Here is a 23,914-nt window from a genome sequence, read left to right as displayed (position 1 = left end):
GGTTAGTTGTTTAGGTGGGTTGGATTGGTTGATGGGTTGGACGTGATGATCTTGAAGGTCTCTTCCAACCTGGTTTGGTTTATTCTAAATAAAACAGATGCAGAGTGATTCTTTAAATGCTCCTCTTTGCACAAACGAGATTGCCGCTACATGTGACTTAAGGACAAGCCTACTTGTCTGAGATTACCCATTTGAAACGCCTTCTCTTTGCTATTCCTCCTTCCAGCTCTCTCAGTCCAAGAACATATTTCTTTGGCTGTGTGGTAGGGAGACTGTTCTAATCTCATATCTTCATTATTTTTTTTTTAAGAAAACCCCAAAGCTGGTGTTGTAGGATTAAATACAATAACAGTTCTAGCTATGCTAGCAACCTTTTGATGCCATGCAACTCTAGTCCTCTGTTGTATTCTGAAATTGTAGGTTCTTTGAGGAAGCTTATCTCTTCTGTGAAAGGTGGCTCCCAAGCCTCCTTCAGGTGCTGTCCCTAGATTCTGAAGTGTTGGGTTTTTTTTCTGCTAGGATTTAATGCTTAACGTTTTAACTCCATCAGTTCTCTTAGAAATGTCTCAAGCAGAAGGAGGAAACATATGCTAATGGAATTTTCATTCACCATTTTGATTGTAATGCTATGACATTGAACTCGGAAGGTTAAGCTCCAAGTCTGGTTTTAGAATCTAAATTTAATAGAGTTCTTTTTTTTTCCTCAAGATTCTCAGCATCTTTGACTTTCAATTGACAGGAAGTAACCATTGAACACACGCAACACTGCATACATTGGGCTACCAGATCATACAAGCGTGCCTTGTATGTGTAGACAGGTGGATGTTGGTCTCTTCTCCCAGGCAGCCAGTACCAGAACAAGAGGACACAGTCTCAGGCTGCACCAGGGGAGGTTTAGGTTGGATGTTAGGAAGAAGTTCTATACAGAGAGAGTGATTGCCCATTGGAATGGGCTGCCTGGGGAGGTGGTGGAGTCACCATCATTGGAGGTGTTCAGGAGGAGACTTGATGGGGTGCTTGGTGCCATGGTTTAGTTGTTTAGGTGGGTTGGATTGGTTGATGGGTTGGACGCGATGATCTTGAAGGTCTCTTCCAACCTGGTTTATTCTATGTAATTCTATGCAGTTTTTAGTGCAGGACCTTATATAGAGACATATTTAGAATTAGATCTTCAAGTCCTACTGTTGTGTGCTATTTGTTTTTTTCACCTGGCTGGAAGCAGCATCCAGAGTTCTGTCCACAGACACAAGGCAACTTGAGTGTCTGTGTTAAAATGCCATTTGCTTTACTGTGTAACTAGCAACTGGAAAATAGTGTGCAGTTTAAAACATTTCATTGCTTGTTTTCAGGAATGCTTGTCTAACCATTTGTTTTTCAGAAATCTACTCTTCTCTTCTACTGTTTTGCCTTTGTTGGAATGATGATAGCTTTTTTCCTGTTGATTCAAATGTGTCCTTGGACATACTACATATACTGTCTCTTGCCGGTACCAGTATGGTATGCAGTTGTGAAAGAGTAAGTAAAAAATACCCTTCTTGAAGACTATTTTATAGAACCAGGTCTGTGCCTCCTTTTTCTTGACAAACTTCTGACATGTGTTTGAGAGGAAAAAGTTGGATATAATTGTATTAAACTTCTCGAAATGCTTCCTGAGTCATTCCAGACTTATGACTGTCTTGGTTTGAGTGGACAGAAAGCTATTTTACCCCTCCCCAAAGGAGTAAAATAAAAATGCTCCACAGAATTGGAAAGTTTAAATGGAAATACTATTCACAAATATATACAGAAATACAAAATACACAAATTCCTATTCAGCCTCAGTCCAGTTCTTTCCAACCTGGGCTTTTTTTAAAACCTCACTAGGTCAACACCAAAACCTTCCCCCCAGCAAGGCCAAACCCCAGTCCTCAATGCACTGCCACATGCCTCTCTGCTTCCCCCCACACTTCCCTGCTGCCCCCTGCAACCTAGGCCCGAATTACAGTATCACAGTATAACTAAGGTTGGAAGAGACCTTGAGGATCATCGAGTCCAACCTATCAACACAGACCCCATGACTAGACCATGGCACCAAGTGCCACGTCCAATCCCCTCTTGAACACCTCCAGGGACAGTGAGTCAACCACCTCCCTGGGCAGCACATTCCAACAGCCAATTACTCTTTCTGTGAAGAACTTTCTCCTCATCTCGAGTCTAAACCTCCCCTGGCACAGCTTGAGACTGTGTCCCCTTGTTCTGGTGCTGGTTGCCTGGGAGAAGAGGCCAACCCCTTCCTGGCTACAACCACCTTTCAGGTAGTTGTAGAGGGCAATGAGGTCTCCCCTGAGCCTCCTCTTCTCCAGGCTAAACAATCCCAGCTCCCTCAGCCTCTCCTCATAGGGCTTGTTTTCAAGGCCTCTCCCCAGCCTCATTGCCCTTCTCTGGACACATTCAAGACTTTCAATGTCCTTCTTAAACTGAGGGGCCCAGAACTGGACACAGTAATTGTGTAGCACAAAATTTGCCTCATGGCCAAAGCTGCAGAAAAAGCCACAATTCCCCCAGAATACCTGAGAGATAACAGTCTAGAACACTTTGTGAGCAGAGAGAGAAAAGGGCAGGACAGACAGTAATGTTCATTTGTGTAGGGAATATGCAGGCATGATGGGATGAAATAACAATGATGACACTTTTCCTGTGTCCACCTCCTCCTTGTACTTCTCTGGTACTTCTGGAGGACTTTTCTCTATGGTCAAGACATCCAGTCTTAAACCCACAACACTGACATATTAGAGTAGATTCCAAAGTGATTGATTCATCTGCCAATTCTAGAAGATATATTTTTCTATTAGCAAAAATTAATATTTTTGCAAGATGAAGTGGTTTTGGTACTCTTGTAACTGCAGCCAAAGGATGCCTACAGTTCTTTTGTAAAATGGGCTAGGTTGTTCCCTTTCTTTGGTAACTTTGAAATAGTCTGATCCTGCAAATTGTCAAGTGTGGTGACCTTCAACTGCTTCTGGAGAACATGTACTAGTCATGAGGTCTGTGGTGACAGGTTGGACTTGATGATCCTTGAGGTCTCTTCCAACCTTGGTGATACTAGTCAAGTTGAGTGTTGTGATATTAAAACAAGCTTGACTTACTTGGGTCTCCTTTTACTGCAAATCCAAAACCAGTTGTTACTTTCTGATTTCTATTACTAACCTAATCCACTGGCAATTCTGTAGATACCAACTTGGTATTATTCAGAGAAAATGAGACCAACTGCAGTTAGATAATGAGCTGCCCCATAAAACCCTGGAAAAGCTAACTGGGGAATTTTTCTTTCTCTCTCTCTAAAGTCTGAATGTATTATCAGTTATGACAGACACTGAGCACAGAACAACCAAAAACGTTCATAACTCAGAGTCTACTTGGATAACGAATAATCCAAATATTGGCAAAGATGTGCTGGAAATAGGAGGGGGAAAGCTGGAGGGTTTTATTGTAGGTTTTATATCAAGTAAAACTAGGCAGAAGGAACCTCAAGCCGTCACCCACTCTGTTTCTAAATGGCAGGCAGAATCAGCAATACCTGAGACATTTCTTGTGCTCTGACCTCCTTCCCACCCTTCAATGATAAAATCCTCTAGTATTTCTGGGTTTTAAAAATAATTCCTGTCTTGTTCCATCCTTTTGAACAGACTTCCTGTTATTCAAGGCCTTGCCACAAATCTCCTGTCGCTTCCTATCAGTCAGTCTGTAGGATTCCTCTTGGTGTGTACGCTAGGAATTGAAATACTTGTAAGTACTTTACCCATATATATCTACAGCCTATCTCGTTGCAAGTATTCAACCTCTCTGAGGAGCTGTAAGTTTTATTAATGTGTTTGGTTTTCAGACTTCTGATGAATTACTTCTTTTTTATTAATAGGTCTTCAGCTTTTTTTACCGCTCCACACTTAGTATTGGTCTTGTGGTCTTTGCTGGCTGGCCAGTGATCACTCAGCTGTGGGTTCAAGCAAAGGTACTGAACTGCTTTGTTCCAAAGGAGCATTTTAAATGGCTAACAATTGATTGCATTTGGAATGCTGCTTTAGATTTTTATGTAGCTGTGCTCTTATTGTGATCTCTGGCTTATGCAGCATGTAGTAAGGCAAGGGAGCTTTAATATATCTGGATACATCTCTTGTACAAGATAAATAATAAGACTACCTAAGAATTTCAGGGTAACTATGAGTTATCAGTTTTGTGTTGCTAATGATAACTAAAAAATGCTTGACTTAAATACACACACTTTATTGAATTGTCATAGTGACAAGTTTTGACATGGTGCTAGTGCCACTATTGAAGTAATATAATCATTTATTGGGGGAAAAAAAAAAAAAGTAACTTGAAAATGTTTGTCAATTCATTGTTGTCTGAAATCAGCTGGCACACATCATTCCTCAGAGGCAGATTTCTGTACTGGTTTTCCCAGGTGAAGTGCCACAACTTTTAATATGAAGCATTTCTTCCATTAGTTTATTCAGGTATCTCTTATTTCACAGGATAGCTAAACCAAAAAGTTCTGGACGAAAATTACTGTTTTAATTAAAACCAAAAAAAAAAAAGTCAAATTGCTAAGTCATGCTCTGTAAGAACTGTTAAGATGGAAGCTTCTGTTTGTTTATCTACAAGTTTAATTGTATTTAAGTTGCTGTTCTTAAAGCTGGGAATATACAGAAGATGGTTTGTAGCATCCTTCCTTTCATGAACTTGAATCTGATTTGAGCTTAAAAAGTTAAGTGCTAGAGCTCTTACTGTCCTTATTTAGGGTAAGATATCTGGGTTAGTTTGTGTTTTTTCCTCTTAGCATAGAATTTAGAGAAATGCTTAGACAATTATGGTCGTCAAGTCAAGTGCATTCAGATTTTAAGACTGAAAAAATGTTATTATATTTCTAGAGATTAAATCATTAGCTGCTGTAAAATTCTGATGGATGAGTTTTATTCCTTTCTTCCATAAGGTTACTCATTAGCTTTCTGGCAAGTGCAATGTGTGTGAAGGCCACACTTTGAGAAAGTGCTTTTAAGTGTAGGCTTAGCTTTAATTTACATTGTCTTTGATAGCATTCTGACAGCTGTGTAAATGAGATTCTTTCCTGTATTCAATTGAAGTGCTGTAATACCAGTGACCCTGTGCCCTTTTTTCAGTGAATTTTACTTTAGATAGATGCAGAGGGGGGTTGCCTGTGGGAGATACTAGTAGCTGTTAGTAGTTCAGTGAAGTATTTTTTTCTATCAGACAATCACCTCTCAGTGTGACCTCAAAAAAAAAAATCCCATTTGTTTTTCTTCTTTTAGAGGACAGTATTGGTCTGGATTCTTCTCTGTGTGCTCCTGGCAGTGTTTCCCTTAATGCCTGTTGTAGGAAGAGAACCAAACATTTCTCTGGTGTAAGAATCTTATGTTATTCTTAAAACTTTTTATTGTTCTTAAAGCTTTTTATTTCCCTCTTTGATGTTTCAAAATTTAGGCTGACTTTGGGTATGTGTGAGGAATACAGCCTCAATAAGAGAAGGCTCCAGCAAGACCGTAGGGCTACGTTTCAGTATCTCAAAAGGACCCACAGTAAGGCTGGGGAAGGACCATTTAGAAGAGTTTGTAGTGATAGGATGAGGGGCAATTGTTTTAAACTGGAGCAAGGTAGATTTAGGTTAGACATAAGGAAGAAGTTCTTTACAGTGAGAGTGGTAAAATATTGGAACAGGTTGCCAGGGATGTGGTTGAGGCCCTGTCTCTGGAGACATTCAAGATTAGACTCAATGTGGCCCTGGGCAGCCTGATCTAATTGGAGATCACCCTGCTCAGTGTAGGGGAGTTGGACAAGATGACTTTCAACAGTCCCTCCCTAACCTAGTGCAATCTGTGAGTCTGTAAATCGTATTACTGAAAGTTGACTGAGCCAAATACTGAAATCGAGAATTTAAATAGCATGAATAACAGAGACCTCAGTTATTTAATGTGAACAAGAATAGACTTGATTCTTTTGCCTCATCCATGTGCTCTTTGCATTATCTTGTATTTCCTTGTTGAGGAAGACATTTCTTAACATTCTGAAATTTGCAACTTTTACATGAAAATAAAGGTCATTGTTAAAGGAGGAGCTGTGGTGGGGTGCAGATCTGGTAAATAGCACTGACTTCTATGAATATTCTTTCAAAAGTAGTTTACTTTGACAGCATCTTCCATTAAATTTTTAATGTTACTCTGTACCTAATGAGATATTTAGGGAAACAGGACAAATAGGAGAGGTAGATCTCTCTTCTTACTCAGTGTCTCCTTTGTCTCTTCTTTTTCCACCTCAGCTTCTCTATTCTGCCTTATTCTTTCTGGTGTTGCTTGTTTGATTTTCTACAGTGGCTGATTGGCATTTTTTTCTAGTGCATCTTTGTCATATGTCCCTCTCCTCTTGTCAGATAGTTTTTCATCATACAAGCATTCTCTGATATCTGGATGCAATCAAAGTGGCTGGTCTGAAGGTGTTCAACTTGTGGTATTACTGTAGTCACTGCAGAGGGAGATCTACACTGCCATGACTGGCAGAAGATCTGCTGGGCCCCATCAGAGCCAGAGTGCCTGATACTCAGTAGAATGTGGGATTTAAGCAGTAATATATAATTTCAGATAGACTGATGAGCCGAGATATTTCCAAATTGTTGACACATTGTATTTTCACTGTGATTTAAATCCATCTGTTGAAAACTCTTCTTAGGTTTGATGCCTGGGTAGGTTAGAAACACTCACAGATTTGCTTTGGCTTTATTACCACCTCTCAACTCTATATACACATGTATGTATTTCTGCTGATCCAAACTGAGGGGATTTTATTCTTTAGAACATTTGAGCACAGCTTAGAAATTAAAATGGAATTAAATTACCCTCAGATCTTTCTCCGTGGCACTTCTTTACATTCACCTTACCCAGGCTGTATGTCATCCTATTTATTCTTCTAATGAAACATTTTACTTCTGAAATAGTTTGCACCTGTCTGAGTCTTGCCAAGGGAGTTCTGAAGCTGAAAAGGCTTGAAGCAGCAATTAAAAATACATGTAGATGTGACACTTCAGGATAGTGAAGTTAAGGAGATGCTGGGAGAGAAGATACAAGAAGGAGAAATTAGTGTGCCAGTGAGAAGGAAAGTGCATTTATTAAATCTGTTCTTGAGCAGTGGCGCTGTGTTCAGGGCTTCTTCAATACATTAATAAAACCTCTGTGGTATGAACAGGGAGCTGCTGACTCAGTCACAAAAATGAAGCATACAAGAGGCGAAAGCAGGGTCAAGTGACCTAGGAGCAAAGTAGAGATACTGTCTGGATATACAGGATAGGTTAGGAAAGCCAAAGTTCTCCTGGTGTTGAATCTGGTGTGGGATGTGAAGTGCAACGAGACAGTGTACAGCAGCAAAAGGAAGTTAAAGGAAAGTGTGTCCATGCTGCAGACTGGGATAGTGACCTGGTGCTAAAGGACATTGAAAAGTCTGAGGTCTTCTTTTGTCCCCATCTTTACTGATAAGATTGGCCATCAGGAGCCCCAGCCTTCAGACTGCTGAGACCTGGGGGCAAGTCTGGAGCAAGGAAGACATAACTTTAGTGAATGAGAATCAGGTTAGTGAACACTGAAACAAATTGGACAGGCATGCATCTATGGGCATTGTTGGGGTGCACACAAGAGAGCTGAGGGAGCTGGCCAGGGTAGAGCAGTGAATGGTGTTTATTTTGACTTTTAACACAGTATTTTGGTAATATCTCCCATTACATCTTAATAGACCAACCATTGATGTACCAGCTAGATCAGTGGACAATGAGGTGGACTAGAAGCAAGCTAAACTGTCAGTTTCAGAGGACTGTAATCAGTGACATGAAGCCCAGCTGGAGGCTACTGGTTAGGCCACACCTTGAGTACTGTGTCCAGTTCTGGGCTGCTCAGTTTAAGAAGGACGTTGAGAAACATGAACATGTCCAGAGAAAGACAACAAGGCATGGCAGAGAAAGACATACAAATACTTCTGCTGCTTTTACCACTTCTCCAATTACTTGATAACTGAAGGGCAACAATTGGTATTAGTATTGATCTTTTAGTGACTCCTGCCTGTTATTTTGGAACAACATCATAATTACTAGATTTTCTTTTCCTGTGTTTACGTGATGAGTGACAATCTTCCTGTTAGTCTTGCTATTGCTTTTAGACACAGCTGTGTTGTTTGATAGTAATAGTGGTGGAATTACACTGTGAGATGACAAACCTGACAAACCTCAAAAAAGATTCACAGATTGCATGGGCTTGGAAGGGACCTCAAAGGTCATCTTGTCCAAATGCCCTGCAGTCAGCAGGGACACCTCCACCTAGATCAGATTGCCCAGGGCCACATCAAGTTAGATCTTGAATGTCTCCAGAGACAGGGTCTCAACCACATCTCTGGGCAACCTGTTCCCATATTTTACCACCCACATTGTAAAGAACTTCTTCCTTATGTCCAAACTAAATCTACCTTTCTCCATTTTCAAACCATTGCCCCTCATCCCGTCACTGCAAGCCCTTCTAAACAGCCCTTTGGCTATTGATATGAAGCTATAAGGTCTCTCCGGAGCCTTCTCCTCTCCAGGCTGAAAAGCTCTAATTCTTTCAGCCTGTCTTCATAGGAGAGGTGCTCCAGCCCACTGATCATCTTGGCTGCCCTCTTCTGGACCGCCCCCCAGCAGGTCTATGTCTTTCTTGTGTTAGGGGCCCCACAGCTGGACACAATACTCGAGGGGAGGTCTCACCGAAGCAGAGTAGAGTGGCACAATCGCCCACCTCTCCTGACCTGCCACACTTCTTCCGATGCACTAACTCTCTAGGTCACTGATCACTATCACTATTTTATTAAAAATATTACTTGGAGGTATTCAAAAGTACCTAAAAATAACAGGTGACAGGTCAGACATAGCCAAGATGAAAGTATTTTGCCACTGCCGTGAAAAGCGCGTGGCTGTTTCTGCAGATGGAAAAGTTTGTATCAATCAATCAATCAAACAAAACCAGAAAAACCCACACACATGCATACACAGACACGAGAAAACTCAACCAAATGATAAAAACCTAGACAACAAAACCCCCAAATTAACCAAATCCACCTACAAAACCCATCAGCACTTCCTCAGACCCCTGTCAGAATAAAACTCCAAGACCTAAAAAACCCGACCAACCACTATCAAAACCAAAGCAAAACCCAAACCAAACCTAAGTCACACTTGATTCCAGACTGGATTTTGTTTTTCTAAAGCTGTATGTTGAAGTTCCCTTAACATGCTAACTCTTGATAGTGTAATGAATTATTTCATCTTAGTGAAGAACACTACTGTGAAAATCTCCTGAACCTTTTGATGATATTTCCTGGGATTTTATTGTTCTCTTGTTTGTTTTTACAGAACAGCAGCTGGTTTACTGACTCTTTTGATCTCTTGCTTCTCGCTGGCCTCTCTTTGTAGAAGTGAAAATAAGTACAGGAATAACAAAGATCTGAAGCTACATTTTTATCAGGTCAGTTGCTACTTTTCAGTCATTCTGAACGTTAAAGACTTTGTGTGTGTGAGTTTTTACATACTTCCTAACAGCATAGTATCATAGTATCATTCAGGGTTGGAAGGGACCACAAGGATCATCTAGTTCCAAACCCCCTGCCATGGGCAGGGACACCCCACACTAGAGCAGGCTGGACAGAGCCTCATCCAGCCTGCTCTTAAACACCTCCAGGGATGGGGGCTTGACCACCTCCCTGGACAACCCATTCCAGGGTTTCACCACTCTCATGGTGGAGAACCTCCTCCTCACACCTAGCCTGAATCTCCCCACCTCCAGCTTCATTCAATTCCCCCTAGTCCTATCACTACCTGAGATACTAAATATAGCATGTTCCTACCAATAGCATGTTCCTACCAGTGCCACAATTTTCAAGGAAAAAATTGGTTGTTCCTAAAAGTTTTCCCCTTGACTGTTTCAAGAGGACCATGTGCTCATGGTCATACACATTTTTAAATATCATAATGGTGTGTTCCCAAAAGCTAAGCTTATGGCTATTTATGTGTTTGGAGAGTTTGCCCTAGCTCCAGTCTGTGTACCTAGCTTCCAGTGACCTTTGCAAGAACTGATCATGCACACTAAGGACAGGCTTGTTATGGTACAAAGGGTTCTTTCCAACTTCTGGCTGTTGAATATCGATGTGAAGACTGAAAGTGAGCTGTTTTTGTGTTGGTTAAATCTTCCAGGTGAAAGGGAAGTCATTCTGCCCCTGTACTCTGCATTGGTTAGGCCACGCCTTGAGTCCTGTGTCCAGTTCTGGGCCCCTCAGTTTAAGAAGGACATTGAAACACTTGAACATATCCAGAGAAGGGCAACAAGGCTGGTGAGAGGCCTTGAGCATAAGCCCTATGAGGAGAGGCTGAGGGAGCTGGGATTGTTTAGCCTGGAGAAGAGGAGGTTCAGGGGTGACCTCATTGCCCTCTACAACTACCTGAAAGGTGGTTGTGGCCAGGAAGGGGTTGGTCTCTTCTCCTAGGCAACCAGCACCAGAACAAGGGGACACAGTCTCAAGCTGTGCCAGGGGAAGTTTAGGCTCAAGGTGAGGAGAAAGTTCTTCACTGAGCGAGTCATTCATCATTGGAATGTGCTGCCCAGGGAGGTGGTGGAGTCACCGTCCCTGGAGGTGTTCAAGAGGAGATTGGACGTGGCACTTGGTGCCATGGTCTAGTCATGAGGTCTGTGGTGACAGGTTGAACTCAATGATCCTCAAGGTCTCTTCCAACCTTAGTGATACTGTGATACTGTGAAATAGGTACATCTTTTAATAGTAAGTGATAATTAAGTTCTAGAGAGCCTTCAAAATTCAAATAATACCCTGCATGTCTGCTGTCTTTTTAAAAAGAAAACAAAAAACAACAACCTACAACTTATTACAAGATAATGGTAGCAAACCAAAAAACAACCACCCACAACTTATTCCAAGATAATGGTTTTATTTCGGGACCACCTTTATTTGTTATAACTTAATTGAAGGAATTTCTTATTGAGCTAAGCAATGCATTCATTATATCAGTGTTTAAGTATGGAGGTTAAATTAGTTACAAGGAGGAGGGGGAAGAAAAATGAATTATTTAATCTTAAGTACTGTGTCCAGTTCTGGGCCCCACAATTTAAGAAAGATGTTGAGATGCTCAAACGTGCCCATAGAAGGGCAACAAGGCTGGAGAGGGGTCTGAAGCACAAGCTCTAAGAGGAGCAGCTGAGGAATTTGGGGTTGTTTAGCTTGGAGAAGAGGAGGCTCAGGGGAAACTTTCTTGCTCTCTACAACTACCTGAAAGGAGGTTGTAGCCAGGTGGGGGTCAGTCTCTTCTCCCAGGCAACCAGTGACAGAACATGAGGACACAGTCTCAAGCTACACCAGGGGAAGTTTAGGCTTGATCTTAGAAAGAAATTCTTCACAGAAAGAGAGATTGCGCATTGGAATGGGCTGCCTGGGGAAGTGGTGGAGTCACTGTCCCTGGAAGTGTTTAAAAGAAGACTAGATGAGGCACTCAGTGCCATGGTTTAGTTATTAGATGGTGTTGGGTGACAGGTTGGAATTGATCATCTTGAAGGTCTTTTCCAACCTGGTTAATTCTGTGATTCTGTAAATGCCTTTACCTGAGGATGCACACATGTATAATATGTTGGTGTTTTCTCTTAACTTAGCCAGATTAACTGTGGAAAAGAGGCATCAGTTTCTTTCCTAAAACATTTAGAATAGATATTTTCAGTATATATATTCAGCAGTAGGTTTCTGACTGGAATACCTGAAAATAAGTGATACTGGATGGAGGAGAGAACAGCTGGGTTGACATCTGGCAGTGGGTTAGTGTCAACTCACCAGACAACTTCTGCAGCATTTCATGCAGTCTGACTGTGGAGAAGTTGCTGCTGATGAAATAGATGTGTAGTCAGAAAGTAATGCCAGACTATTCTTGAGCCAAGAGTAGAGAATCAAGAAATTCACTCACAGAGCCCTGAGATAATTAGATTAAAATGTTCTGCCTGCTTATTCAGGGAGAAATGTCTTTGTTTCTCTCTCAGCCTTCGAGAAGATTGCAAAACGCCACAAGTTTCTCCCTATATGAGAGGATATTTTGCAACAGTGACATCTCATTACTAGCCTCTATTGGATTCGTATTCCAAAATCTTATTTGAAATGGAAAACATGGGATCTAACATTTGTACTCTGGGTAAGAGAATGATTGGAAGAAGAGATTATCCAGACTTCCAGGGGGTAGAGGAACATAACAGAATCATTACCTCGTTCAAAATAAATAATTTGTTTTGAGGTTAGGTTGCACTTAGTGACCTTAAAACATAGAGAAATGTGAAAGGAAAATGTTTGTCAGAAGACTGGTGTTTCTAGGCAATGGAATTCCTTTGTTCTTTAGAGTTGGGGTTCTCAGTGGGGACAGTGGAGGGGAGTAATCCTCATAAATGCATGCTTGGAGCGTTTTGAACATGGGTTTTGATTTATGACTCCCAGGCAGTTCTAAGGGTGAGACGAATCCCCTAGCCAGATGAAACATGTTGTTTTGCAATGACAGTGATCATGACACTGAATTTCTTATTCCTGCTTTGCATCTGATGAAGGGTTTCTCAAAAGTAGCATTTTGAGCTCTCCCATATGTGGTATTTGGAAGCAGTCACTGATGGTTTCACTTTCCTCTCTGGTAAGGTTTTTCCTAGACAAAAAACTAGGATTGATTTCTTGATGTTTATTCATTTTGGAGAGTTAAAAGATTAATTTGCTTACACATCTTTTCTTCTTCATGTGGCATTTTCTTTCAAGTATTGACTGAAGTGGAAGGGAAAATAGAGTGTCTCTGCCTGATACTCTTGATGGTTTGTCTTGGGGATTCCCTTAGCCACTGCTAGCATCTCTCTTAGGTTCAGCATTGGCTAAAAGCCTTTAAATTACCCAAGGGAGAAACAATAGCTGGTGTTTCTAGATCTATTTTTCCCCTTTAGCAAAAAGCCTACTGATCTGGCCAGATTTCTTTGATCAGTATCTCATAATTTTTATTTTTTTTTTTTTTAAATGTTCAAGAACCCTCTTTTAAATTTTTCATTTCACCTCACCTCAGTTTTCTGCACCTGCTCGTTTGGGATGAGATGTATTTCCATACAAAACAATAGCTAATATTTCCCCAAGGATCAAGTAGTTCTTACTTGCCTGAGTTGTTCTTCATAAGGTTTTTTTTTCAATTGCATCTGAATAAAGATACTTCCCTTTTTAGTTCTCTTCCTGCTTCAGTCAGAGTCAGGGTAGTGTAAACTTTGTGTTATGCTTATCATATTTTGTTTTGTTTTTCTCTTCTGAAGTCAGTTTTCTTCCTTCTTGTCCAAGAGAGCTCCCTTTTCCACGTGTGAATTAGTCTGTAGCGAAGCTATCATGCCTTGTAAGGAACAAAGCTTGTTCCATTACATTAAAAGAAAAAGAAAACTGAGTTGACAGAGACCATCAGAGTAGGCAAAAAAACTTGCCAGTTTGCAGAAAAGCTAAATCCCTCCAATCCAGCCCTGTTAGTGTTGATTTCTGTACAGAAGGGACAAAGCATGCACCATAGCAAATGAATATGAGCTACATACCTGCATGGATTTGGGAGGCCATTTACAGACTACTCCTTTATTCATTATTTTTTCTACCTACACAGTGTCAGTTTCCAACATGGATATTAGCCTTAAAGAAACAAAAAAGTTCCAGACAATCTAACAGCATGATCAAAAAGAGTTTTCAGCAAAAGTCTGTAAAGAAATGTAAAAATGCAAGCATGAGTAATTTCCTATGGTTCCATTTGCATTTCTGTTACAAAAACTTAGTTATGTTTAGACCTGTTTTGAAGCTTTGCTACATGTCACCTTTTGCTTGAAGCAGAAAATAGTGATTACACACAGTTTCTGAGAATTGCTAAGAGTTTCTCATGTTCTCTCTTGTTATCATTAAAGGACCTTTTTTTTCCCTGAGTTTTGTTTGCTAGGGCAAGGAGAGAATTGTCTTTTAGTTAATGCTATTTCTGTCTTCTAGTGAGGTGGGCATCAGTCTCTTTTCCTAAGTAACAAGTGAGAGGAATGAGAGGATGAAAGGAAATTTACAGTGAGGGTGCTTAGACACTAGAACAGGTTGGCCAGGGAGGTTGTGGATGCCCCCTCCCTGGAGGTGTTCAAGGCCTTGAGCAACCTGGTCTAGTGGAAGGTGTCCCTGCCTATGGCTGGGGGGTTGAAACTAGATGATCTTTCATGTCCCTTCCAACCTAAACCATTCTATGAATCTATGACATGGCCTCAAGTTGTGCCAAGTGGTGGAGGTCGATTGGATGTTATGAAAAATTTCTTCACTGGAAGGGTTGTCAAGCATTGGAACAGGTTCCCCAAGAAACTGATTGAGTCACCATCCCTGGAGGTATTCAAAAGACATATAGGCATGGCATTTAGGAGCATTGTTTAATACTGCACTTGGCAAGTGTTAGGTTAAAGATTGGTCTCTGTGATCTTAAAGGTCTTTTCTGACCTAAATGATTCCATGATTCTGTGGTCTTTGAGAAGACATTAAGGCTTTCAGAAATAGTAAAAACAGGAGTTACTTTAAATCCATCAGCTAGACTGCTGGATTGGAGTGCTTACTGTACAGCTTAAGTGTTTTGCTGGAGAGATCACCAATTCTCTGTCATCATTTTCATAGGTGAAGTCCAGTTTTGCTGCTCAGCCAAAAGCACTGCTGTTTCCACTGGCTGATAATGCTGGGCCTAAGTTATTGTCCCTAGAAGGCTTTTGAACTTCATATAGGTCCAAGGTGTTCAGTTGATTTTCTCTTCTAAATTAGAAGATAAATAAACAGTTTGATGCCATGTTTGATGAAACTAGGGGACAAGAGAAGTGTTTTCAACCAGCCTTGTATAGCATCTAGGTGATCATGCTGGTTCTCCTACTATTCTCTGCATGGGTTGTTACTGTGTTAGATGTTTGGGAAAGCTTCCAGCCAGAGCTGCTGGCAAAGAGGTATAGGGACTGCAGATGTCACCCTTGGTCTCTTCTCTCCAGCTGTGGCCTATGCATGAGAGTTTCTCAGATGCCAGTTGTTGAAGAACAATTTCTGAGCTTCAAAGAAGGTTGTGAAGGTGGAAAGAAGACAGGTTCTTAAGCTGGAGACTACAATTTCTATCTCAAAGTTGCTTCTGCACTCTTCCACAGTCCTAAAGATGTTTATGAAAGCAGAGAGCAGTTTGAACATTATTTAAACTCTGAACACATGAATCTTGAAAGCAGATGCTGGGCCCTTCCCTGGTCAGTAGTGTAGACCAAGCAGCAGTAAGTTAGGTTTACTAATGTGCCTAGGTCATCACAAGTCTTCCAAGGCACAAGATAGATTATCGGCACGACACAAAGTGAGTGCAAACTTCACCAGTGGCTAGGAGATATCAGAGGAATTACCAGAGCTCATGATGCTAGAAGAAGTTGAAAAGATATATCAAAGGGGAGAGATCTGCCCTGAATACAGCAAAAGCATCCCAAATAAACACTGGAGTTCTAAAGGAGCCAATTCCCTGGCCTTTTGAAGGCTTACTGCTTTGAACTACCTTATTGATGTCACACAGAAATACAAGTTACGTATTCTCGTGACCTGAAATTAAATAGAAGCAGCAGATGCTGCACACCTGTGAAAGTGAACCAAAAAAAGGATGCTGACTAAATGTATCCTCTAAGCAGGTTCCACTAGGTATCTCTTTGTCTCACAGAGGAATGGTAGCTATTCATATGGTAAAAACTGATGGATGTGAGCACTGTGTAGCTGCTTTGCACTGAAAAAGCCACAACAGCAATTATGTCTTGTAATGCAGTTTTAGAGCACGTGTTTGCAAAGTACCCTGCATGCTTGATTTACCTTTTAGTGGAGTTGTGAATAAATAGCAGTAATTGAAAACTTGGCTCAAGCATTTTCTTGGATAATTGTCACTTTCAAACATAACTGACTCATGGGGTAATTTTCCTAAGGTTTCTTGCACCTACTTGATGACTGAATGGTGTCTCTTGAATTAATCAAGGGAAAAAATCACCAAACCTCTTCAGCTTCACTGCTTCTCCAAGGCAGTGGCTTTGCTTGAGGTGTTTCAGACAATTTAATTGAACAATCTGCTAAGATTGCAGCTGCTTTCCATCTCTTAATACCGCTCTCCAACCTGCTCTTCTCCTGCTGTCTCCTACATGAGCAGTGCTGCCTGTGTAAAGCTCTCGCCTTAACTAGCCTTCCCCTTCACCCTGAACACAATCCTGCAGCAAAGCCAGAGGTTCTGCTAGTCCTTTACGGTTGCTTTTTGAGGACAAGTGCTCCCTAAAAAAACCTGGGTGCGTAAGTTTCTGTGGTTTACATGGATTTTTAAAAGGAGTAACTCTTGACAGAAAGCTTACCATGTGAATTCCCTGATCCAGACACTTGTTTTATAAAAAAAGAAGAAAAAAACCAGCACAAATAATTCAAAACAACAAACAAAACAACCCAAATCATTTTAAAAAAGCATAAATTGTATAAAGGTGGAAACACTTAGCACTATGTATGCACTTAAGGATTTAAGGGGGAAGAAGAGGCTGTATCACCTTTGGAAGGAGGGGTAGGCTTCTCGAGGTATGCTCAAGGAAGCTGTTAGATTATGTAGGAATAAAATTAGGGAGGCTAAGGCCCAGCTGGAACTGCAGCTGGCCACCTCAGTCAAAGACAATAAAAAGCATTTTTATAAATATATTAACAATAAGAAGAAGGGCAGGAAGAACCTGCACTCCCTAGTGGACCTGGAGGGGAATGCGGTGACTGAGGATGAGGAGAAGGCTGAGGTCCTGAACACCTTCTTTGCCTCAATTTTTAACAGCAAGGCAGGAGGAGTTCAGGACGAGTGGCCTCCGGAGCTGGGCGATGGGGTCGGAGAGCAGTGTAATGCCCTGGAAATCCATGAGGAATTAGTTCGGGACCTGCTGAGCCACTTGGATATTCACAAGTCCATGGGACCAGATGGGATCCATCCTAGGGTGCTGAGAGAGCTGGCAGATGTGCTAGCTAGGCCACTCTCCATCATTTTCCTCCAGTCCTGGCTCACAGGTGATGTCCCAGATGACTGGAAACTGGCCAACGTGGTCCCCATCCACAAGAAGGGTCGGATGGAGGAACCTGGAAACTACAGGCCGGTCAGCCTGACCTCAGTGCCAGGGAAAGTGATGGAGCAGATTATCCTGGCGGCAATAACTGCGCACCTGAAGGATGGCCAAGGGCTCAGGTCCAGCCAACATGGATGCAGGAAGGGCAGATCCTGCCTCTCCAACCTGATCTCTTTCTATGATCAGGTGACCCGTCTGGTGGACGTGGGGAGGCCTGTGGATGTGGTCTACCTGGACTTCAGCAAGGCCTTTGACACCATCCCCCACAGCAAACTGCTGGCTAAGCTGTCAGCCCGTGGATTGGACCACTACACTCTGTGCTGGGTTAGGAACTGGCTGGAGGGCCGGGCCCAGAGAGTGGTAGTGAACGGTGCCACATCCAGCTGGCAGCCAGTCACTAGTGGTGTCCCCCAGGGATCAGTGCTGGGCCCTGTCCTCTTCAACATCTTCATTGATGATCTGGATGAAGGGGTAGAGTCAGTCATCAGCAAGTTTGCAGATGACACAAAGTTAGGGGCAGATGTTAGTCAGTTAGAGGGTAGAAAGGCTCTGCAGAGGGACCTCGACCGACTGGACAGATGGGCAGAGTCCAATGGGATGGCATTCAACAAGTCCAAGTGCCGAGTGCTGCACTTTGGCTATGGCAATCCCATGCAGAGCTCCAGGCTGGGGTCGGAGTGGCTGGAGAGCTCCCAAACAGAGAGGCACCTGGGTGTGCTGATCGACAGCCACCTGAATATGAGCCAGCAGTGTGCCCAGGTGGCCAGGAGGGCCAATAGCATCCTGGCCTGCATTAGGAATAGTGTGGCCAGCAGGAGCAGGGAGGTCATAGTGCCCCTGTACTCTGCTTTGGTTAGGCCGCACCTTGAGTCCTGTGTCCAGTTCTGGGCCCCTCAGTTTAAGAAGGACATCGAAACACTTGAGCATGTCCAGAGAAGGGCAACAAGGCTGGTGAGAGGCCTTGAACACAAGCCCTATGAGGAGAGGCTGAGGGAGCTGGGATTTTTTAGCTTGGAGAAGAGGAGGCTCAGGGGTGACCTCATTGCCCTCTACAACTACCTGAAGGGTGGTTGTAGCCAGGAAGGGGTTGGCCTCTTCTCCCAGGCAACCAGCACCAGAACAAGGGGACACAGTCTCAGGCTGCGCCAGGGGAGGTTTAGACTCAAGGTGAGGAGGAAGTTCTTCACCGAGCGAGTCATTCGGCATTGGAATGGTTGCCCAGGGAGGTGGTTGAGTCATCGACCCTGGAGGCGTTCAAGGGGAGATTGGACGTGGCACTTGGTGCCATGGTCTAGTCATGGGGTCTGTGTTGATAGGTTGGACTCGATGATCCTCGAGGTCCTTTCCAACCTAAGCGATACTGTGATACTGTGATATCTACTACATAGCAGACTTTGTGTTGTCACGTTGATTCAGATGAGATGTTTAAGCAACTCCAAGTAGATTTATATATTTGGTGTGGTTTGGCAGAGATCCATACATTAATTATGTCTGATTTCTTCCTTCCAGACGTTGAGTATTGCACTTTCAACATATGTTGTGAGCAGTACCCATGAGAGTCTTAAGAACAAACAAGGGTTGCCTTTATTGAATCAAATCATTAGCTGGATGACTCTAGGTAAGACGATCTTCCCTCCCAAGCTTGTATGCTGATACTTTGTGGGGTTTGGGATTGGGTGGGGTGCAGTGACAATGCTGTATTAATGTCATACTTTTGCACATCTTCCTTTATTTGACTACTACTAGTTCTTCTTTGTGTTCACTGTTCTTCCTTGAGAGAGATTTGTTGAGGAATGTGTTAAGAACTCCTCTAAAATATTACTCCATTGTGTATTTGTAATAAAGTGCAAACAACTTTTATTTTGAAGTAGCTTTATCTTTTATTTTAAATATTCATAATATGTTAAAGACTCTTTCCAGGGATATTATGGTATAAATTCTCTTTTTGTTTCACTGGGATCCAGATGAGTGTGAACTGAGATACTATGCAAGCAATGCAGTTAAGCATAGGGAAGTGAGGAAAGGTTATTGCAGGGTTCTGTTTCAAAAGAAACTTGAAGGTGCAGGTAATGACAGAGACCCTTGGGATACGTAACAGCTTTTCAGAGCTGCCTGGTAAAATAGGTGTGAACTAATGACACTATGGTTTATATGTATGTTTTTTATCTGTTACAACCTAATTATTAAAGAAACAAGCAATTTGCCAGTCTGTGGGGTTTTCACCACTGTAAAATTTAAAACCTTGGAATGATCAAACAGAGCAAATGGAATTATCACTGGGGTAAGGAATACAGTAAAACAATTCCACTCATATTTCAGCTCTAAAATAATGTCTGTAGGGTTACATTATAAAATGTTAAGTGCTTTTTATTGCTGAGTGATCTGGATTGTGGGCTTTGTTCTAGAACTAAACATATGCCATGCAAAGTTCAATAGCAGCTCTTTGCTAAAAGTCAAGATGAGAAATTAGAAAACACCTTAATGGAACAATTGGACAATCATAGAAGCTCTTTCCAACCTTAATGATTCTAAGATCATCAAATGCAACAATCAACCCAACACCATGTCCACTAAACCATGTCCTGAAGTCCCTTGTTTATGTATTTTTTTAAACACCTCCAGGGAGGATGAGCTCCATCTCTCTATAACTCCCTTTTAGATAGTTGTGGAGAGTAATGATGTTTCTCCTCAGGCTCCTCTTCTCCAGCCTCTACAGTCCCAGCTCACTCAGCCGCTCCTCGTAAGACCTGTTCTCTAGACCTTTCACCATCTTTGCTGCCTTTTTTTGCTCTTGCACTGTTTCTTGACCATTGTCCAGCCTTCCTGGACTCTTTGACCTTTCAGGACTGCCTCTCAAGGGACTTTGTCAACCAGGCTCCAATCCAGGCCAAAGTCTGCCTGCTGGGAGTCCAAGGTGGCAGTTCTGCTGACCCACCCTGTTCTCCAGCAATTAGAAACTCTTATGGTTTTGTGATGTTTGTACTCAAGACAGCTCCCAACCCTTACATAACCCACAAGTCCTTCTCTGTTCATGAACAGCAGGTCCAGCAGGGCACCTTCCCTAGCTGGCTCCATCATCAGCTGTGTCAGATCACAGAATGTTATGGGCTGGAATGGTCCTTAAGATCATCCAGTCCAACCCCCCCCCCCCCGGCCAGCGCACAGTCACCCATACCAGATCACACAGGAATGCATCCACATGGGTCTTGAATATTTCCAGAGAGGGAGAGTCAACAACACTGTGGGCAGCCTGTTCCAGTGTTCCATCACTCTCACAGTGAAATAATTCTTCCTCCTGTTTCCATGGAACTTCCTAAGCCTTGCCTTCCAGCCATTGCCCCTTGTCCTGTCATTGGGCATCACCGAGAAGAGCCTGGCTCCATCCTCTTGGCACTCACCCTTGCATATTTGTAAACATTAATGAGGTCACTCTTTAGTCTCCTCCTCTCCAAGCGGAAGAGCCCCAGCTCCTTCAGTCTCTTCTCATAAAGAAGGTGTTCCACTCCTTTCATCATCTTTATGGCTCTCTAGTAGCTCCCTGTCCCTCTTGAACTGAGGGGCTCAGAACTGGACATAATGTTCCAGATGAGGCTTCACCAGGGCAGAATAGAGGGGGAGGAGAACCTCTCTCAACCTACTAACCACACCCCTTCTAATACACCCCAAAATGGCAGTGGCTTTCTTGGCCACAAGAGCAGTCTGCTGGCACATATTCTAGGAACCTCTGGAACTGCTCCCTCTCTGCTGTGTTGTATTTCCAGCAGACATCAGGGAAGTTGACCACCTCTCCATGAGCAGAGGCTAGTTACAATGAGACTTCTCCCAGATATATCCAGCAGATCGAGGGAGGTTCTCCTCCCTCTCTACTCTGCCCTAGTGAGATCACACCTGGAATATTGCGTCCAGTTTTGGGCTCCCCAGTTCAAGAGGGACAGGGATATACTTGAGAGAGTACAATGGAGGGCTACAAGACTGAAGGGACTGGAGCACTTCCCTGTGAGGAGAGGCTGAGAGACCTAGGGCTTTATAGTTTGGAGAAGAGAAGACTAAGAGGGGATTTAATAGATGTTTATAAATATCTGAGGGCTGGGTCTCAAGAGAAGGGGACACAGCCTCTTCTCAGTTGACCCTATGATAGGACAAGGGGTAATGGATATAAACTACAGCACAGGAGGTTCCACCTCAACATGAGGAGGAACTTCACTGTGAGGGTCACAGGGCACTGGAACAGGTTTACCAGAGAGGTTGTGGAGTCTCCTTGTCCAGGGACTTTCAAGACCCATTTGGATGTGTTCCTGTATGACCTGTGCTAGATTCTATGGTCCTGCTTTGGCAGCGGGGTTGGACTCAATGATCTTCTGAGGTCCCTTGCAACCCCCTCACATCCTGTGATGCCTAAAGAATATTTTATCTATATTATGGTATATAGTCTATATTATCCAGCAAGTAGCTGGATGTTTTCTACACTACTGTACTGGTGACATTGTTTTATTTTAAGCAGATCTTGTCAGTTTCCGCAATCCTGCTTCTGTCTGAGCAAATGGATTCAAAATTAATAGAACTGATGGTGATCAAAGTGTATGTGAGCAATGCTGTCTTTGTACTGTAGTTTTCTTTTGAGCATTTTCCTTTTCCATGATGCTTTCCTAACTCTTCATTGCCTGCTAAGCTAATTAAGGATCTCTGTGTGGATGATTTCCTTGCAGCTATAAAGTCAATTAAATCACTGATGTCCTGCTTGGCTTATTGAAGCAGGAATTGAGGGTAGAGGTTATCTTTCCTATGAAAGGGTGAGAGAAAAAACATTTTTCATCAAACAGATGATTTTGGCAGTCAGAGAGGTCTAGAATTATGAGGAAAATGTATAGTAGAAATTCTTTGCTGTAGGTGATGTTTCTATGATAAAAACAAAACTAGCAAGGAAGCAAACTGTGTATACCCCAAAAGTCTGCTTTTAGCCACAGTAGTATTGAATATTTTAGCAGTCTTTCAAACTGGAAGTAATCATTTCAAGTGAATATGATATACAAGGTAAGAGCTCTATGTACTTGCTAAAGTTGCTCTACATAATTGAACACAGAACTAAGCAGGTAAAAAGCTAAGGCATCAAAAAAATATGTCCTCGATACTCCTGTTGGAGAGAAATGCCCTGTCACTAGCACAGCCACAGCCAGCACTTAGGCCTACAATGTAGGCCCAGATTATTTATTTATTTGTTTTAAAGAAAGACTGTGGTTTTTTGGAGAACCAAGCAAATTAATTAATGATGGGTGTGTTCCTGCAGGCTCATGAGCAGCTGGCTTTAGCTGTTACACCGTATGGTTCGTGCACAGTACGTAATAACACACACAGTTAATTTAGCTGGTTCCCATGTTCTTCAGAACCATCTTCAAGCTAGCAGTTATTTTTAGATGAATGTATATTATATTTTAAAGTTCTAACCAGTGGAAGTCTATCACAGCAACTTGCCAAATTTTGAGGCATTTGGTGTCACAACACTGTATGGTGGACACGTACAGAGATTAGTGTAGGTCAGCCAGAAAACTGCAGGTCTTTTGATGTTGTTCATCATCATCATCATCTGAAGTGCCACACCAGAGATAGAACTGAAAGGCTAATTACCACCTACCAACCACTTATCTCTTCTAATCTGTGATTGTACTTGGAGAGCAATACACATCTGATGCGCTGAGTGCCATTCACAGAGGCCAGCTGCCACCCTGAATTTCTTTCCAGACACTGACTTGCAGTGTGGTCCCTGGAGTTCCTCCTTGCATTAGGCCTTCTTTAAGTATAGAAAGCCACAATTGGTACTGAAAGGCTGGAGCATCCTTGAAATAAAGTCACTTATTCTGTGATTGTAGCAGTGCCCTGGAAATGAAAACATACTGACCCACCGGTTTTAGGAACAGCCTTAATTTTGTTTTAATGCTCACTATAAATACTAAGCCAATGCACTTGAAGCCGTGATTTAGTTAGTCACGAGGTGTTGGGTGACAGATCAGACTTGATGATCTCTGAGGTCTTTTCCAACCTTATATGATTCTATGATTCTAAGGTATACTGTGCACAAGAAAGCACTTCCCATATATTCTAGTTTTATTTCTGTTCTTTAATAGAGTGATTATTAATTATGACTTACTGTTGATGCAGTCTTTGAATGATTCAGTAATTTGAGGGCACTATACCACAATGAATAATCACACTGGTGTTATTTTGTTAGTGCACTTCTTTATAAACACATCCAATTTTCATCTTAAAAAAAAATCAGGTTTAGAGATTAAATCACTGCAGTGCTTTCCTTGCTTCAAGCACTGATCACTTTTCTTCTTCTTTTCTGCCTCTTTACTCACTCATCCAGTAGCCTATTTCGTATCTTCCCAATTTTCCTTACCCTACTGCAAGCTGTTCAGCCCTGTCCTCACCTGCAGAAATTTCCTGTCAGGAAGAGTCATTTTAGAAGCAGCACAGACTTTCTAACCAGGGTTGACTGGGCAGCTGAGCAAGGGACTGCACTAAGGAGCAACATGCAACTCTTAAGATCCCATGCCTGCATTAGAGAAATGCATTACAAGTTGAAGGCAAGGTACATGAATCATGACAGATAGGTCCTCTGTGGTACCTTAAATATTCCTGGTTTAAAACTTGACAACCAGCCATCAGATATTTATATACATTTATTAGATCCCTTCTCAGTCTTCTCTCCAGACTAAAAGGCCCCC

General features: G+C 42.3%; 1 protein-coding gene across 4 annotated transcripts in view; it reads left to right on the top strand.

The window, feature by feature from the left end:
- PIGN (phosphatidylinositol glycan anchor biosynthesis class N) overlaps positions 1-23,914 on the top strand; it is a 125,358-nt gene that overhangs the window by 71,616 nt on the left and 29,828 nt on the right. For all 4 annotated transcript variants that reach the window (XM_068161007.1, XM_068161005.1, XM_068161003.1 and 1 more), the window contains exons 15-20: positions 1,379-1,515; positions 3,666-3,765; positions 3,896-3,988; positions 5,307-5,398; positions 9,413-9,524; positions 18,702-18,810. In XM_068161007.1, coding sequence (XP_068017108.1) covers positions 1,379-1,515; positions 3,666-3,765; positions 3,896-3,988; positions 5,307-5,398; positions 9,413-9,524; positions 18,702-18,810 — 643 coding nt within the window. The remainder of the gene's footprint in view (positions 1-1,378; positions 1,516-3,665; positions 3,766-3,895; positions 3,989-5,306; positions 5,399-9,412; positions 9,525-18,701; positions 18,811-23,914) is intronic.

The sequence above is a fragment of the Melanerpes formicivorus genome, unplaced genomic scaffold (assembly GCF_026170545.1).
Source record: "Melanerpes formicivorus ecotype bairdi unplaced genomic scaffold, bMelFor1.0.p_v2 SCAF_55, whole genome shotgun sequence".
NCBI classification, from domain to species: Eukaryota; Metazoa; Chordata; class Aves; order Piciformes; family Picidae; genus Melanerpes; species Melanerpes formicivorus.
This window is presented reverse-complemented; position numbering and strand designations above follow the sequence as displayed.